Below are 16628 nucleotides of genomic sequence, written 5' to 3' on the forward strand. Positions count from 1 at the left end.
TTCTCCTCACAGGGTCGATGGCCCGGATCTCGGTTATGCATTCGCAGTGCTCAGACTGACATCCGGTCGGACACTACCACATTCCTGATGGATGTCAGTTGAGTTTGGCGGGATTGAGACACTTCGTGTGAGGTAAAGGTGTGAAAGCCAAGCAGTTTTGCTCTCCTGTGCACTCTTTCCTCATTGAGTGGCTGAGCAATGTCCCGTTTCCAGCTTTCGTGGGTGAAGACCCATGCGGAGGCTCTCTGGATGAAGCGCTTCTGCGCGGATGCTGAGGAGAACCGAGGTTTGGTGGACAGGGATGAGCTGGCTCAGACGTATGGAGACTCTCAGGCTTCCAGTCCAGAAAACCTGGAGGACGGCGCTCCCGGCACACGGACGAAAATTACTACATGGGAGGCGGGTTGGAACGTCACCAATGCCATACAGGTGAGCACACACACACACACACTCAGACCTGCATCACATATCTGTAAGCATATTGTCATTGGTATGACACTGCCCGGCCACAAAAAAAAAAAAAGTTGCTATTTGGATTTAAATAGGCAAATGCTTAAGATTCTATGATTGGATCTTTATTGCAGTGATTATTATGTTTCTTGCATGTTATTGTTTGGCATCAGTTCTTCTAACACTAATTGATGGAGTGTGTAGCTTTTCATTTCCTAATCAACCATGTATGAAGACACATCATGGCCATATTCCAGCATGACAATGTCAAGATTTATTCAATACAAGATCTTGACCAAACATTGATGCACCTCTTGATGGAAGTAACATCACAACATTTATTTCAAGAGGTGCATCAGTTTTTGGTCAAGATCATGTATGGACAATGCAAGAGTCCAGCACTCCGTAAAGTCTCCTCCAGCACATCCCAAAGACTTTCAGTGAATTTAAGATCTGGACTCATGAAAATGATTCTTCATGCTCCTCACAACCATTCTTCCGGATGAATCTTGATATTGTCATTCTGGAATATGGCCATGATGAGTCTTCCAACATGGTTGTTTAAGAAAGGAAAAGCTACACACTCCATCAATTAGGGTTAGAAGAACTGATGCCAAACATATAAAATGCTAGAAACATGATAATCACTGTAATAATGATCTAATCATAGACCCTTAAGTATTTGCCTATTTAAATCCAAACGGTGACTTTTTTTTTTTTCTTTTTTTTTTTGGACAGGTAGTGTATAAAGATGTAGGAAATGCAAAAAAATGCAATGATAAGTTCTTGGAAATATTGCAAAGCTAATGTGCAGGTAATGTACACACACCACAACACACTAAAAATGAATTACTCTTGCTGGGAGTGTCACGTATTTGCACATGTTGTCTGTGTTGTTTTAGCAGCCGATTCAGAAAATGAATTATGTAAATCGGATATCGGTGCCAAAATAAAAGAAGCTAGATTAATCTGAGTGTTGGGTTTTGAGGATGCAGCAGACCAACACGATCTCGCGTACTTGCTGCATTAGCGCACTGCCAACACACACTCACTGCAATCAGATCTGAATATAATAACTGCTCATAACACTCATACATTTGTCATCAATCATCAGCGGAAAACACAAATAAACATTAAAGTCTGTTTACCGCCTGCTTCTTGTGAGCTGTAATAATGCAACATTAATTGGGCCAGACAAACACTGCTTTTGCAAGAAAACAATATGGAATATCTAAAAATCTAAACATTTTTAAAACAAGAATTTACTTGTGAAGCCATTATCCAAGATAATAAGACTTCATTATTATGAATAAATTTTTTTCTTATCAAAAATGCAAATAGTTTCTTGTTTTAGGCATAAAAAAAGCTTAAGGAAAGTATCTAAACTAGAGTATAGATATGCTGGTTAGTGATGAAGATGCAGGTTTGTTGGCTGAAATGCTTCTCTCAGAAGTGTGAAGTGAATTCATCCCGGAGTGTTTGGGAAGTGTTATGTTATGCTCCTAAATTAAAATGTTAAGTAAACGATCATCAGCCAGTTTTCTACCCTCAGATACTGCATGCTTAGAGTGATTGCACGACTGTTTGTGTGCGTTTGAATTTGCCTTATTTACTTTATAGCAGCATAAATCCTTGTTTATGTGAATGACACCCCATTACCTCATCTGCTCATTCCCATTTGAGGCTGAGGGTAATATTTAGAGCTGTTAATGATCACACTGCTCGTTATTGCTGCTTGAGCTTGTTTAATTCATCCTTCTGCTTTACTTTAGAGCGTAATGTGCCTCTCTTTCCCTCTTCGCCCATCTGTCTCACTCTCTGTGAATCTATCTTTCCTCTGACAAACCCTCGCTCTCTGCTGTCTACATAGGCAGCCGTCTTCTAAGGCAGCATCCCATTGAAGTTTGCACAAACACTCTTCTGCTCCTCATGTTAAACACACAGGAGATTTGACTCTCGGTTGACTCAACGCTATCTCATGACCAATTCGTACGAATTCTTACGAGTGAGTAAAATGTGGCTGATTCGTATGATTTCGAACGACCTCACTCGTACGATTTCGTACGATTTGTCTAAACCCCAGTGATGGTTAGGTTTAGGGGCGGGGTCAGGGGTAGGTCATTCGTACAAATCCATACGAATTGGGCAACTCATAAAATATGTACGATTTAGCAAAAATCGTACAAATTCGTACAAGTGAGGTTGTATGAATTCATACGAATTAGCCACCTCATAAAATTCATACGAATTGGTTGTGAGATCGGGTTGGTTGACTCCAGTAGAGTTTGACCAGGAGGTCAAGGTTCATTTGGTTATGCTCAGGTAACCCTTACTGTTAGATGCCATGACCATATTTCCAATATTTTCATAAGTCATTTCATGACTTATATTTTCATTCACCTGCTGTCTTTGATGTCACAGCTCAGGATAGCTGAATTTCACGTGACCGTTACGACGCAGGTGATTAGCTCCAAAAATGTCCAGAATTTGGTGCCTATAAGCAAAAATGGCAGCATGCAGGTCACAAACTGTCCCTGAGATTATGCATGGTTTTTGTCCCTATCCAGTAAAGCGTGACCCCAGCCCCACAGCAGATTTTATCTTTAAACAAGGGCTCAGACTTCATCAGAAAAATCATGGACGGAGCTGATCGTGACAAACAGTAATGCTCAATCTATCGGAATGTGCTGGCAATACTATACTGAGGTTAAGGTGAGGGTTTAGGTTAGGGGTTAGCATGGGTTAGCATGTGACTGTCTGACATGACCAATGAAATCTTTAGAATCAGCTGTGGGGTGGAATTTGCGCTTAACTGGTTTGGGAGAATAAATCTCATTGAGATGAATGGGAATGCTAATGGATAGCACTCTCCAGGTGCTGTAGACCTCCCTGTGCTTGACATCTACATGTGTTGCTAAACTAATGATGTTTCCCCAATGAGCATTTAAAAAAACAACAATTTTTAATTTTTAATTAATGAATGAAATAAATTTGTATTTATTACTTTTGACCCCATCTGCCATCTTATTCACAGAGCTTGTCACAGTGCAACACAAGCAGAGTTTTGGCCAACACAGCTAACATTTGGTACAGCCGTCAGAAGTGTGTTTCTGAAGCTTGAAAGTGTTGTCCGGGTCGGCAGCTCACTAGAGTCTGGACTCCTCTTTCTCTCTTTTGTATGTGTGTGTGTGTGTGTGTGGATGATGAGCTGTCGTCTGTTCACAAGAGATACAGTCATTAGGACCCTGAGAGGAAATGAATGCAGTGTTGTATCTTTATTCATTGTGTCTAACACAAAGCAATTTACAAACAATTACAGTCAAGATAAAATATCTGTCACTTAGCGCCTCTTTAGAGATGACTGTGACTTCATTAGTGGAGGGGTGTGTGAGAGGGTGTGATTTCATTACTCCCATCTGCTGTACGGCTGTGACTGTGTTTTTCTCACAGCTGTGTGTGTGTGTTTGTAAAATCTCTCCTAGTCGTCGACACAAGCGTCATCCCTGTATGTGCTCAGAGGTTGCTTTTTCATTGCATAATGGAGTTCTCCGTTATGGTTCATTCAGGTATCAACTTTGCCTCTCGTTTATCATAGAATGATTTAGGAGTAGTCTGTGTGTGTTAGTCCTGTGGACTGGCCATCCTTCCAAGGAGTTTCCCTGCCTTCAGTCTGAGAATCTGGGATAGACTCCAGCATCCCTGTGACCCTACAGAGGACAAGTGGATGGATGGACTGACTTAGGAGAAGTAACAAATAAGAGTAACAATAAAACAAAAATGTGAATGTTGCTGGCCTGATTTGAGGAATCCTTCATGTTTGAAGGACAAACACTGCAGGAAGATGCACACGATCAAATTGAATGTTAGGTGTTTGATCCAACCTGATCTCATGAGAAATGTTACGTCCCAGGTGTAAAGCTCGTCTAGGGTAAAGGAATAAACAGTGAAAATAGAAATAAAAAGATCTGGGGTGAGGGAATGTGCTCATCCCCTGCCCCGCACAACAGACTCATTCAATTTACGAAGATTTATCGATAAAATATGTATAATTGACAAAGTAAATCAAAAGGAAGCAACGCAGACTTCAGGAGGGGGTAACACCAAAATAACAAACAAAAGTACCCTCTGACTTATTAGGGAGTAAAACTACTTAAACTACCAAAAGAAAACAAATAAACAACAGAAATGTACACTAACTCCTTAACTAACCAAAAATAGGAGAAAAGATATATATAAAAAAGAAAGGCACCCACCTCCATGAAAGCTTTAGCGTAAGTTCTGCCAGGAAGACTCACTTATGTTATGTCACTTATTACCTTCTCATCTAACCAATCGTGTTCTAATACTTGTAGTATAAAAGATCGGTACTTACACATGTCTGAGTTTGCAGATGCTAACGCCAACATTCACCTCCATCCTCCCCACCACCACCAGGATGGTCCCAGCCCATACCTCCCCGCGGGTCAGCTGCGCTCCGCCTTCGTCTTCAGGCAGGAAATGCAGATTCTGTTACCCTCGGATTGCAAGCTACAGACAGGGTCTACGCCAAAGAACTTTATAACACAATACTTGCTGAGCTGTGCTTACTAATGACCTCTATAGGCTACAATAGGCTTTAACTTAGTGAGAATATTACACAGTCTTGTAAGGCCCGACTCAATCGGCCCAATGGAGGCATCCGATCAGTGGGTGAAGGTTTCTGCGCATTACTGTCTTTCATCGTGGCAAAGTAATTTTTTTGTATGTATTTTCTCGTTATTTCATCTGACTCCATAAATGAAAAGGTTTTAATGATATCTGTGCATCATTAAATGTGAGTGAATGTTTGACTATTCTTTACTGAAAATAATGTTAGAGTCCGTTAGAATAAAATCAAATGTTTACAATTTATTATGTCAGGTAAAAGTATCATGCCAATTACATAATCAGTTCAAAACATCAAATGCTCTGGAATTAAGAGAAGAGATGCGAACCCGACATTAGAAAGTACATGACTCTGAGAGTCTCGGCCGCTCTCAGCATCACGGGCTGATCTGAGGTACAGAATCGCTCCGAGCCTCTCGTTGCATTTCTTTATATAGACAGAAACTTCTTTTCCCATGGAAACATTTGCTAATATTGAGAATTTGCATTCGGAGTTTACACCTTTCGAGAGCAGGAGGCCATTTGCCTGGAAGACCCACCCTCCTTTGTGTGACAATTATCTCTAAACTCTTAAAAACCTTATTACCTTTTGTTTTACTTCTATGGGAATGAGACCTTTGTACCAGTCGCAATGAGACATTTCAAATGAAACCAAACATGTGTAATACTGTATGATAATTATTCACATTAAACCATATAAATTCTTGGGTGAATTTCAGGTGATCTCAGCATGATAGAAAGAGGGAACGGGGGAATGGGGGGTCAAGGGAAAAAGATGTAGATTAGGATTGCTTAGGTGAGACTTGCGTCTCGAATGATGGTGCTAGTTTCACAAGAGAGAGTTCAAATGTTAATTTCCAGAAAGGTCCTTTGTCTTCTCAGGGAGTGGTCGCTCCTCAACCAGACTGCCCGGCACTTACAGTCTCAACTCTACACATTATAAAAGGGCAACAGCACTCTGGAAGGCAAGCTTCTGTTTGAATCTTCTTCTATTGTTTGTATTGGCGGTTGGCAAACAGCTTTTGGGTGCATTACCGCCACCCACTGATCTGGAGTGTGGACTAAGGATCTATACAAACACCCAACTAATAAAAAACTAGTGATGGCAATTTCAAAACACTGCTTCATGAAGCTTCGAAACCTTTACAAATCTTTTGTTCCGAATCTATGGTCTGGAGCGTGTATCAAACTGCCAGAGTCACTTGATTTCAGTTAACGAGGCATCATTTCGAAACACTTCGAAATTTCAGTGGTTCACAAAGTGTTCCACAAAGCCTTGATCTGCCCACCACTTTAAAAAACTATAATTCTCAAATTCTATTAAATAATCTTGTTGATCCTAAATACTCTAGAGGGAGTTTCCAGCCCTTGTCACCTGCAATTATTTTAAGAATATTACTGATATTTTGCTCTCCATTTTCTCTTGGTGCATTCTTTAAAACTTCTCTCTCTAAAAATAATACTTCTGGCAATGCAATAAAACATGGTCCACTGTTTCTTCCTCTCCACAATAGTCACACTTTCCATTATTATGCTTTCCAATCATGTAGAGAGAACTGTTTATTCGTATTCTTGTAATAACCTTCTCTTCTTTTCTATTTCGTCCTCCAGACCCTGTACTCCCAACTAATGGATTGTTTTTAAACAGATATCTTCATTTATTTTCTTTGTTCCTTTGAATCTGCCACATCTTTTTTATTTGTCCCTTAATCACCACTTTAGCTACTGACTTACTAATATTTACATGTATGTGCTTATTCACACTTTCAAAGCCCATTTTGCTGCTTTCATTAGTTTAAATGTAACTTCTCTAAGCTTCTTTTGAGCTGCAGCTTCGCCACAGTAATGAGCAGCAGGTGTGAGCGATCACCTCTCTCTCTCTTCTGCACCCGGTAGACCGGCAGAGAACATGCAGAGAGACACAGAGAGAGAGAAGAAAAACACCAGCACACATCTACCAGAATATATACACTACCATAATACACATCCATGGAACGTAACAGAAAATATAACTATTTTATCAGTTGACGATTTCATATAAATCCAGACAATTTGATTCAAACTAAATTGTATGATTTTTAGAGAAAAACTAACACCATGTCTACACGGGATGCCACAGCAGCTTGAGGCTGTCTACACTGGACACGACAAAGCAACCGTTACAAAACCATTTGTTCTTCATGTCAGAAGTAGCAAGAGCTTGAAGTTCATCAGAAATAGAATGGGGAATCAGTTTACGGTCAGGAATTTGTCCTGTCACGCCACATCCAGTGTAGACAGCAGCACTGATAATAATGTGTTATGTTTGCTTTGTTGCTTTACGCCGCTCACGTCTGGTGTACACTCGAATTATGTTGAAAAAAGTTAAAAAGCCTTTATTTTATTCATGGATTAAACATTAAAATTGGTGACAGATACACCTACGCGTTTCGGCTTTACATGCCTTCGTCAGTGTGTGTGTAACAAACAACGTCTCAGGTTCATTTTTAACAGCAGTTAATTAGTCAAATTACAAACACCTGGTCACTCTGTGTAAGGCGACCGAAAGAGAGAAAAAAAAAATACAAAGAACATATCCAACACGATACACAGCCGAATCAAACAAAAAAAAAGAAAGAAAAAAGGAGGAGATAGGGTTAATAGGCTTTTACAGAGAGAGTCTTTCTGGATCTATACACTGAAAGCAACTACATTTCCGGGCTTGAACGGAGAATTAGACCATTTTTGTAATATCGTTTTTTTTTTTTTTTTCTAGTGGTGGGTTTTGCTGTGCATTGTATGATATATATATTGTTTGATTTTTGTATTTTGACTTGTGTAATTTGATTTATAAAAAATGAGAATTTATTGAATATATATATATATATTGATTTGTGCATTTTGACCTGTATACTTTATTGGTATTTATGATATTGTAATAATTTTTTTTGTGTGTGTGTTGTTTGATTCGGCTGTGTATCGTGTTGGATATGTCCTTTGTATTTATTTTTTTTTTTTTCTCTTTCGGTCTCCTTACACAGAGTGACCAGGTGTTTGTAATTTGACTAATTAACTGCTGTTAAAAATGAACCTGAGACGTTGTTTTTTACACACACCCTGACGAAGGCATGTAAAGCCGCAACGCGTAGTATGTCACCAATTTTAATGTTTAAGCCATGAATAAAATAAAGGCTTTTTAACTTTTTTCAACATAATTCGAGTGCCTTGGAGTTCCTATGTTCTTAGAGCTTAATTATCCCAAACAACCAAAGAGCACCGAGATTTTACACCCTGTGCAGCACTTCTATGGCATTCTTTGCTTTCACTTTTACATGGTGTTTGAACATAAATGTGTGTGTGTACACAACCACCCTATAATGATAAAAATCCACCCAGTGCTTTTTTAAAAATGCCCATAAATCATAAGCACTGTCTCAGAACAAGCCGTTCTCAGATTCTAGGCAATGTGACGTCACTTTGCACAGGCCCCTCCCACGACTGTTGATTGACACTGCAGTTTTAGCGTAGACCCCCCTGAGTAGGCTGGACACAGTCCGCCAGTGTTTCGACGCCGGAGCAGCTGTAGACAAGAATGTCTTCTAAGTGATTGAGGTGTTTCGTTATAAGATATAAGAATGCACATAGCAGTCTTCATTTACTCCTGTTGTTACTCGAGGATGGATCAGTACAACTGTTCGTGATCAAGCTTACAGTCTCCAGAGCGACAGGCCTAACGTTACTGATCACGGGCAGTAATGGAAGGGAGAGCACGTACTTTATTACAGTTCATCTGAGTCGTTTTACGGATATAAAGTTTACCAGTTTATTAAGAACCCCCTGAAAATGTCTTGATATTTGTTTACTGTTAGTTGTAACGAGTGTTTCTGTGTAACACTCGAGGTGAACTAATCCTTTAAAAATATACTTTACTGAAGTATACTTAATAAAAAAAAAAAACGAACTTGAAGTATACTTATTCTTCGTAAGGGATATCTTGATCCAAAATAAGTTTAAAATGAGATCTTAAACTTTGATTGCAGACTTTATATGAGCACAAACAGTTTAAGACATTGTTGAGATCTTTTTTTAAATTCTAGTGGAGACATGAGGGATTATCAGGGTCTGAGAAGTCTCCTCTAGTTAATCTCCTCATTGTCTAGGAGGATCATGACCTGATGTGTGCCTTTGTTTCCTCAGGGTGTGTTTGTGCTGGGTCTGCCCTACGCTCTTCTGCAGAGCGGGTACGTCGGTCTGCTGTTGCTGGTGTTAGCCGCACTCATCTGCAGCTACACTGGAAAGATCCTGGTGTCCTGCCTGTACGAAGAGGACGAGACTGGCCGCTCGGTCCGCGTCAGACACACCTACGAGGACGTCGCTAAAGCCTGCTGCAGACACATCTGCCCTTACATTGGGGGTAAGGTTGTGAACGCCGCACAGGTAGTGGAACTCATGATGACCTGCATCCTATACTTGGTGGTCAGTAGCAATCTGATGTGTCACAGCCTGTTTTTCCTGCCTCTGACCCCGGCAACCTGCTCCGCCATAACCTTCCTCATCCTTGTGCCCTGCATGCTGATCCACGACCTGAGAGTGGTGTCGCGTCTGAGCCTCTTCTGCTCGCTGGCCCAGTTCCTCATCACCTTCATTGTGATTGGCTACTGCCTCCGTCAGTCGCCGCAGTGGGCCAGTAGGAGACTGAGTGCTGTGACGGTGGACTTCGATGGCTTCCAGGTTGCGGTGGGGGTGATTATCTTTAGCTACACATCACAGATCTATCTGCCTACGTTGGAGGAGAGCATGACAGACAGGTTAGACTTCGACAGCATGATGAACTGGACTCACGCTCTGGCCTGTGTACTGAAGACAGCGTTCTCCGTGATGGCTTTCCTCACATGGGGAGAGGAAACCAAAGAGGTGCACTGATCCCACATGACTGTAGTTGCAGGCTGCACTCACAACTACATACACCATAAAAATGTATGTAATGTAGCTGGGTCTAAAAAGTCTTGATTACCCAGCATTGCTGGTCACCAGCATAAGGAATGTTTTGCATGCTGGGACCAGCAAGGGAGGCTGGTTGCTGGTGGACCTGCTACAGTTTCGCTTGAGAACAGCATGACTATGCAGGTCCACCAGCAAGACCAGCACTATTCCAGCTCTAAATAGCATAAACCAGTCTGGAACAACATGTTGGTTTATGATGGATTTTTCAGCAGGAAACTAATCATAATCACACTTATCAAGTTGTGAGATATCGAATGCTGTGTCCGGGTCCAAGCCAAATGAAAACACTCTCTCAACAGCCATTTATGAACACTCACTTTTTGAATAAAAATTGCTTAAATTTGGTTGTTACACAGCAGAATCCCCTGTGTTTAATGAACACCGCTCAGTGTTCATATATGTCCACACTATATAGTGTTAAACTGAAGCAGTGTTGGAGTTTATTAGATAATTAAGTGATGACTGATCATTAATGATGACACACTGAAGGAAAGAGGAGCAAATATTTGAGCACATCAGTGTTTCCTGTAGTTGGGCTCTTGACTCTTGTTTGTTGTGTTAGTTTATCTCTGGCTGCTTTAATCGTTTTGAATACGTTACTATGTAAGAGACAGAGTAACATTAGATGATGATGACTGTTAATTAACATCATCGTGAAGTGGTCTCTCCCATTGAAGAGTCCGAAGTCTAATCACTGATCAGAAGTGTGTTTTATTATTAATTTGTTTAAATATTGTGCTACTGACTGTGTAATACTATTGTGAAAATCAGACTTTCTGAAAAACTAAAACATGTTGTGAGCAGGAAGTTAATGGTGTTATTTAGACACTAACACTAACTCAACAACAACAGAAAAGATTTGAATATTTTTCTGATTGTCACAATTGTTGAGGTTTGTGTGATGAGTGTTGATGTCTAAGTGAGTCTCAACTTTTACACAAGAGGTTGTAGTGTTTTTGAAAGATCTCACACATATCTCTTCAATGTTACAAGTGATCTTTCTATTATAATGGCTGAATTTATTACTTTTTTATTCATTAATGCTTCAACTTCATCATTATTTAAACCAGTCATGAACCAGTTTGATAGTTATTGAAACATACATGTCAATCTGATTTTTCTTTTTCTTGAGCAATGCACAAAGAAATGCACAATGTGTCTGAAGTCAGTTGTAGTTTCTGTTCTTGTTGTTTCTCTTTCCTTCAGTGATTCTGCTTGTTAACAGCAAGTGTTTGAATGTTTCAGGAACATCATACTAACCTTTAAATTATGCTCTATTAACATTAAGTAAACTGGACATTTGTATGTTCTTGGAATGTGACAAATCAACGTTCCTATAATGTTGAGCTGTTAGTAAAAATTAAGTTTAAAGAATGTTTCAGGAACATAATTCTAACCTTAAAAAAACTTCCCAGAAACTTAAAGAAAACAGGACATTTTAACGTTTCCATAACCAAAACTGATACGTTTGGAAAACATTCTTAGAACAAAAATGTGTTAGCTGAGAAGCCAGCCTGGGCCAACATGGAATTCACTACGTAGGGCAGGAGTGACCAATCCTACTCCTGGATGTAAGGAACCCTGGTGTGTAGCGTAAGTGCACAGTGTATAGTAAATCATGTGGGACACAATTTATCACATGCATGTATAGTAGCTATTTAACAACAGCTTTAAAAGTAGTTCATCTAATTAAAATTGTATACAACTTTCTGTTTTATTTTTATTGTAGTACAAGTTTGCGTTGTATTCAAGTGATAGTTCACCCTGTTATAAATTAAAATTATGTACTCAACCTTGTGAGGTTCTAAACCCATATTACACTGTAGTTGTTCCCAGGGTCCTGTGTTCCTCTGATTTATATGTCAAATAATGAATACTTCCCAAGGTTAGGTTTAGGGGTGGGATTTAGATACAAGGTTAACCCTGGGAACATAAACACAAAATGATGTGTTTAGCAGAATATCCAAGCTGCTTTTTCCATGGTGGCCACGGCCGTGCTTGGCACCAGTCCACTGTCATTTCTATCCAGGTAAACAATTCCTTAAAGTGGACTTTAATATATCTATTGTTTTTATTTTAGGTGATAACAGATAACCTGCCCACAGCTTTGCGTACGGGGGTGAACCTGTGTCTGCTGGCGAAGGCTCTCCTCTCGTACCCTCTGCCGTTCTACGCCGCGGCAGAGATACTGCAGACCGGCGTCCTGAAGCTGGACTCATCCGCAGACGGGGCAGAGCGGTGGACACTGCTCCTGCGTGGCTCTCTCCTCCTCCTCACCCTCATCATGGCGCTGTACGTGCCTCATTTCTCTCTCCTCATGGGCCTCACGGGCAGCGTGACCGGGGCAGCCATGACGCTTCTGCTCCCTGCCCTTTTCCACCTGCAGCTCAAATGGACTCAGCTGGACATGAGCCGGAGAGCTGTGGACATACTGATATTATTGCTGGGCTGTTTCTGCAGCGTCTCAGGGGTGATATGTTCCATCAAAGGGATGGTAACAGCCTTCGAGGACAAATAGATTACAAATAATCCTGTGTGTCTGTAGTTACGTTTGCTCTGGTTGGTGGTGTTTGGTTGTTAATAAAGTTAAACGGAGCCGTGTCTGGAGGTTAATGAGCCTGCTTTGCTTCCTTCCACAAATCTGACTGTGAAATGTTATCTAGCATCGAGTGTTGTCATAATTCACCATGTTCATTGCTCAGGCACTTACCAGGCCAATCATGCATGAAAAGCACACGAGATGCTGTTCTACAGTGTGTTTATTATATCCTTCGTTGTCTCTGGAGCGCAGTAAACAACTTTTGACAGTCAGTTAACTTTATGTAAAAAACAAATCATAAACATACTGCTAGCAACTAATAGGCTATTAAATTATGAACAGCACTTTTTCATAACTGCCTCAGTTTGTGTGTTTCTCTCTCTGCGTTGATGAGAATATCACTATGAAATTAGATTTGCTTCTGCAACATGATCAAGGTCAAACAGTCAGATCAAGTGTTTATCTGTGATCAGTTCTTCAGTTCTGAATGAAAACTTCTTTAAGCAATAACTATGTAACTATATAGTCACTGGTGAATGTTACCATGACATGAGAACACAGAAAAAAGTTGTTTTAGCAAAAAAACTGTATAAAAGCTTACCACACAGAAAGCCAAACTCTTCAGCACTATCTTTCCTGTTTTAAAATCTGGCCTTTTTCCTCTCACATGCTTTGGTCAGGTTCAGGTTTACAGATCCCACTCAGTAACTTTTATATTTGGTCCGCTAACAATGACAAACGCGTTGGAAAGCTACTGTGCATGTCTGGTACTGAAGCATTACCGGTGGTGACATTTTTATATCTCAGATTTTTTTTTTTAAATGAAAGGCGTGTAATTTTTACGTCTAGCGAAACCAGAACAGCCTCCCTGCAGAAAGACAATGGCAGGTTCACACGGGAGATCAGGGATCCTGGGCATCTTTCTCCTAGTGTTTTCAAAGCCAGTAGAAAGGTCTGTACTGTCCTAAGTTACTGTAACTGTGACCTTAATCGCCTGCCGCCTGTAAACCGTTAGTGTCTTGCGGACTGTTCCACAGGTGCATGTGCAATAATTGTTTTTGGTTCATTGTACAAGCATGAATTACATTGTCTTTTTATAGTCTGGACTCAAAGGATCATCTTATGGCTCTAAAGATAAAAGCAGAAAAACAATTATTGGTATAGACTATAGATCTCTGTCACTCACAGTCTTAAAAATAAAATAAAATAAAACAAATGGCTGGTGGCCAAGAAAAGAAAGAAAGCAACTGGCCGCTTCACTTTAAAAGCAAACAAAAAGAAAAATAGTTTAACTGCAGGTGCTCACGACCAGAGAGGACGCAACCACTGAGAAACATGGACTTCATTTTAATAGTGACATTTCTAATCGGAGGAGTTGATAAACTATCGCAATCCCACTGTGCACGAGGAAATCGTGGGAACTAATTCTTAATTCGTGGCCACAATATAAATATTTTTTATAAATATTAGCACTTTAATCATGAATGGAGGCGCTTTGATGGACTTCCAAAAATATATACCCATTGACTCCCATTATAAAGCTTGGAAGAGCCAGGACATTTTTTAAAATAACTCTGATTGTATTCGTCTGAAAGAAGAAAGTCATATACACCTAGGATGGCTTCAGGGTGAGTAAATCATGGGCTAATTTTCATTTTTGGGTGAACTATCCCTTTAATAATAACATGCATGTTAGGCGTCTTGCCTTAGAATAAACCTCAAGCATTCCTAAAGGAGTGGTTCAACAATGTGTCAATTTTCCGTCCATCAGGTGTCATCCATGTTGGGGATGTGTCCACAGCCCAGAAGTCTATGCATCGTAAAGTATTCCACGGCATTGGATAACTTTGTGTAAGGAAAAGTGTCACTTCACTGATAATCTTCTCAAATGACACTGTGGCAAAAGTGTTTGAAATCAATGATGCCAAACCAGCCAGGCATGACATGTTATGAATGTGCTTACCTCCTTTTTGGACAAAGGTCATGAGGTCAATGTATTTGTGATATACGGAGTATATGGGTACTATGAAACCTGGCATGATGTTTCTGAAAATGAGCTTTATAGATTGTCTTGTTAGCTCCAGCATACTTTTAAACCTTGATTCTGTGTCTGCAGCTCTGCTTGTAGATAGATAGCCATCTTATTTCCACTTTAAACAAAATGCTGCAGCCAGTGTTGTGTTAGCACTGTTAGCACTGTGTTAGCACTGTGGATTAGCAGACAGTTGCATTAACAGCAAGTCAATGAGGGCAAGCTTTTAACTGAACCATGCACATGCATTTTAAACACTTACATTATGTTCTTGCGTATTTAATTCAGCTGCTCAGGCGATGGCAATTTATGACCCAATTAAGGGGCAGTCAAAATAATACTTTAAAATCAATCAGAGCTATAGAAATGAATCAAGTAATTAATAATTTACAAGTAACATTTTATTGTCATTTGATTGTCAGCCTCTGCTTTTCCGCAACTGACTAAAGCCGCCTTGTGTATAACACACCATTACTTTCAGCTAATAAAGGAACAATACAGCAGTTTTCTGGGGTTATATTTGGTTGGGGGAGTCTTCAGCCCTTCTTCACATTTTTTAACACACAGCCCCCCTATGATTGCTTTTAATAAATCATAAAACAGATCAAAAGCTATATTTGCATTTGTCTGATTTGGTGGGCTGTCCTATAGGGCGGTGCAACTTGTGCAACCTTGGGTCTTCAGCCAGGAGCCTAGATCCGGCCCGCTGTAAAAGCACATATCTTGCGAAATCCAGTGAGTTTTATGCTTTTAAAAAGAAGAAAAAAAGCTTGCCAATGGGGTCAGAAAAAATAAATAAAATAAGTCTCATTATATTTTATTTTTTAAGCATGCTTCTATCGTCTAAATGAAAAAAAATCCCTGCAAAGTGTCTTAAGTCAGTGAGAAATACTGTAGTATGTCGACACTAAGGTGCTGGCTCCTGCTATGTGTTCTTTCTAATTAGAATAACATTATCACCGCAGATCCGGGCTAAAGCTGCTGGGACTGGAGCGGGTCTGTGTGAGTATATCTCATTAAGCCAGCGCAGACTCGAACGCGCAAACAGATGTGCACGGATTTGTGAACTTGGCACGGGCAAGCGAGCCTCTCAACACAGCCAAATCCGCAGGCATGAGATTCAATACGCTTTAGTTTTTCATGGCAAACCGCCCATGTCTCAAGTGGATTCACTCTAGTTTCTGTCTTCCCTTCTCTGCCGTTTTTCCTTCTTCTATATTTCTTTCTTTCTTTGTTTAGCAACTTCCCTCCTCCATATAACTCCGACAGCCCACGCGCGGTGAGCGCACACTGGCCAGCGGGTTGGCTTATTATCCGCGCGGCAATGTGACGAGCTCTGATTTGAGGAACTTTGCGCTGCAGGAGGACTGAGATTAGAGAACCGTGTGAAGCGAGGGGTAATGTAGGCTGGTGATTTCAAGCGTTCATGCTTCGGCTGGAAAAATACCTCACTTTCTTGGGGTCTCGATATGAGGAGAACGGGGTGGCGGGCGGCGGAGCCCCATGTGGTCTTGCATCTACCGGCGCGGGCAGCAATTTGATGTAATGGCCCTTCATCATGCGTTATCAATAGCGAGAATAATACGGACAATGGTCAGCGAATGTACAGCAAACTCTTTGAGCGACTTGGAGGACAATTACTCAAGATCCGCGGCAGACAGGCCATAATTACAAATCCATTTACAGGGCGCTGAGAATAATGAGGAAACTGCAGAGGTGAAGAGTTTTTCCCCTCTCTCCAACGCAGCCGGTTAATGTCTTTAAACGAGGACAAAGCACGTGTGTTCAGCAAACGCAGCAGAAGCTCTATGATGAAAGTCTTGATAACATATCGGTTCCCCTGTAAGGGAGATTATTAAAGGTGGAGCTCTGTAAAACTTCACTAAAACTTGCTTCATGAAATGAGCGGCTGTAAAGCCAAGTGCTCCTCTGAGGGGGTCTGCTTTCATTTCAGAGCAGTGTCCGTCCTGGGATTTGTAG

The 16628-nt window shown here is 40.6% G+C and overlaps 1 protein-coding gene across 1 annotated transcript; it reads left to right on the forward strand.

Moving 5' to 3' along the window:
* Positions 1 to 198: 198 nt before the first annotated feature.
* LOC311069074 (vesicular inhibitory amino acid transporter) lies at positions 199 to 12595 on the forward strand (the record flags this gene model as incomplete). Its single annotated transcript, XM_084091999.1, has 3 exons — positions 199 to 429; positions 9271 to 9987; positions 12158 to 12595. 3 exons carry the CDS (start codon positions 199 to 201, stop codon positions 12593 to 12595), a joined length of 1386 nt encoding a protein of 461 aa, XP_083948125.1.
* Positions 12596 to 16628: the final 4033 nt, after the last annotated feature.

The sequence above is a fragment of the Abramis brama genome (assembly GCF_963993115.1).
Source record: "Abramis brama genome assembly, chromosome: 18".
Lineage (NCBI taxonomy): Eukaryota > Metazoa > Chordata > Actinopteri > Cypriniformes > Leuciscidae > Abramis > Abramis brama.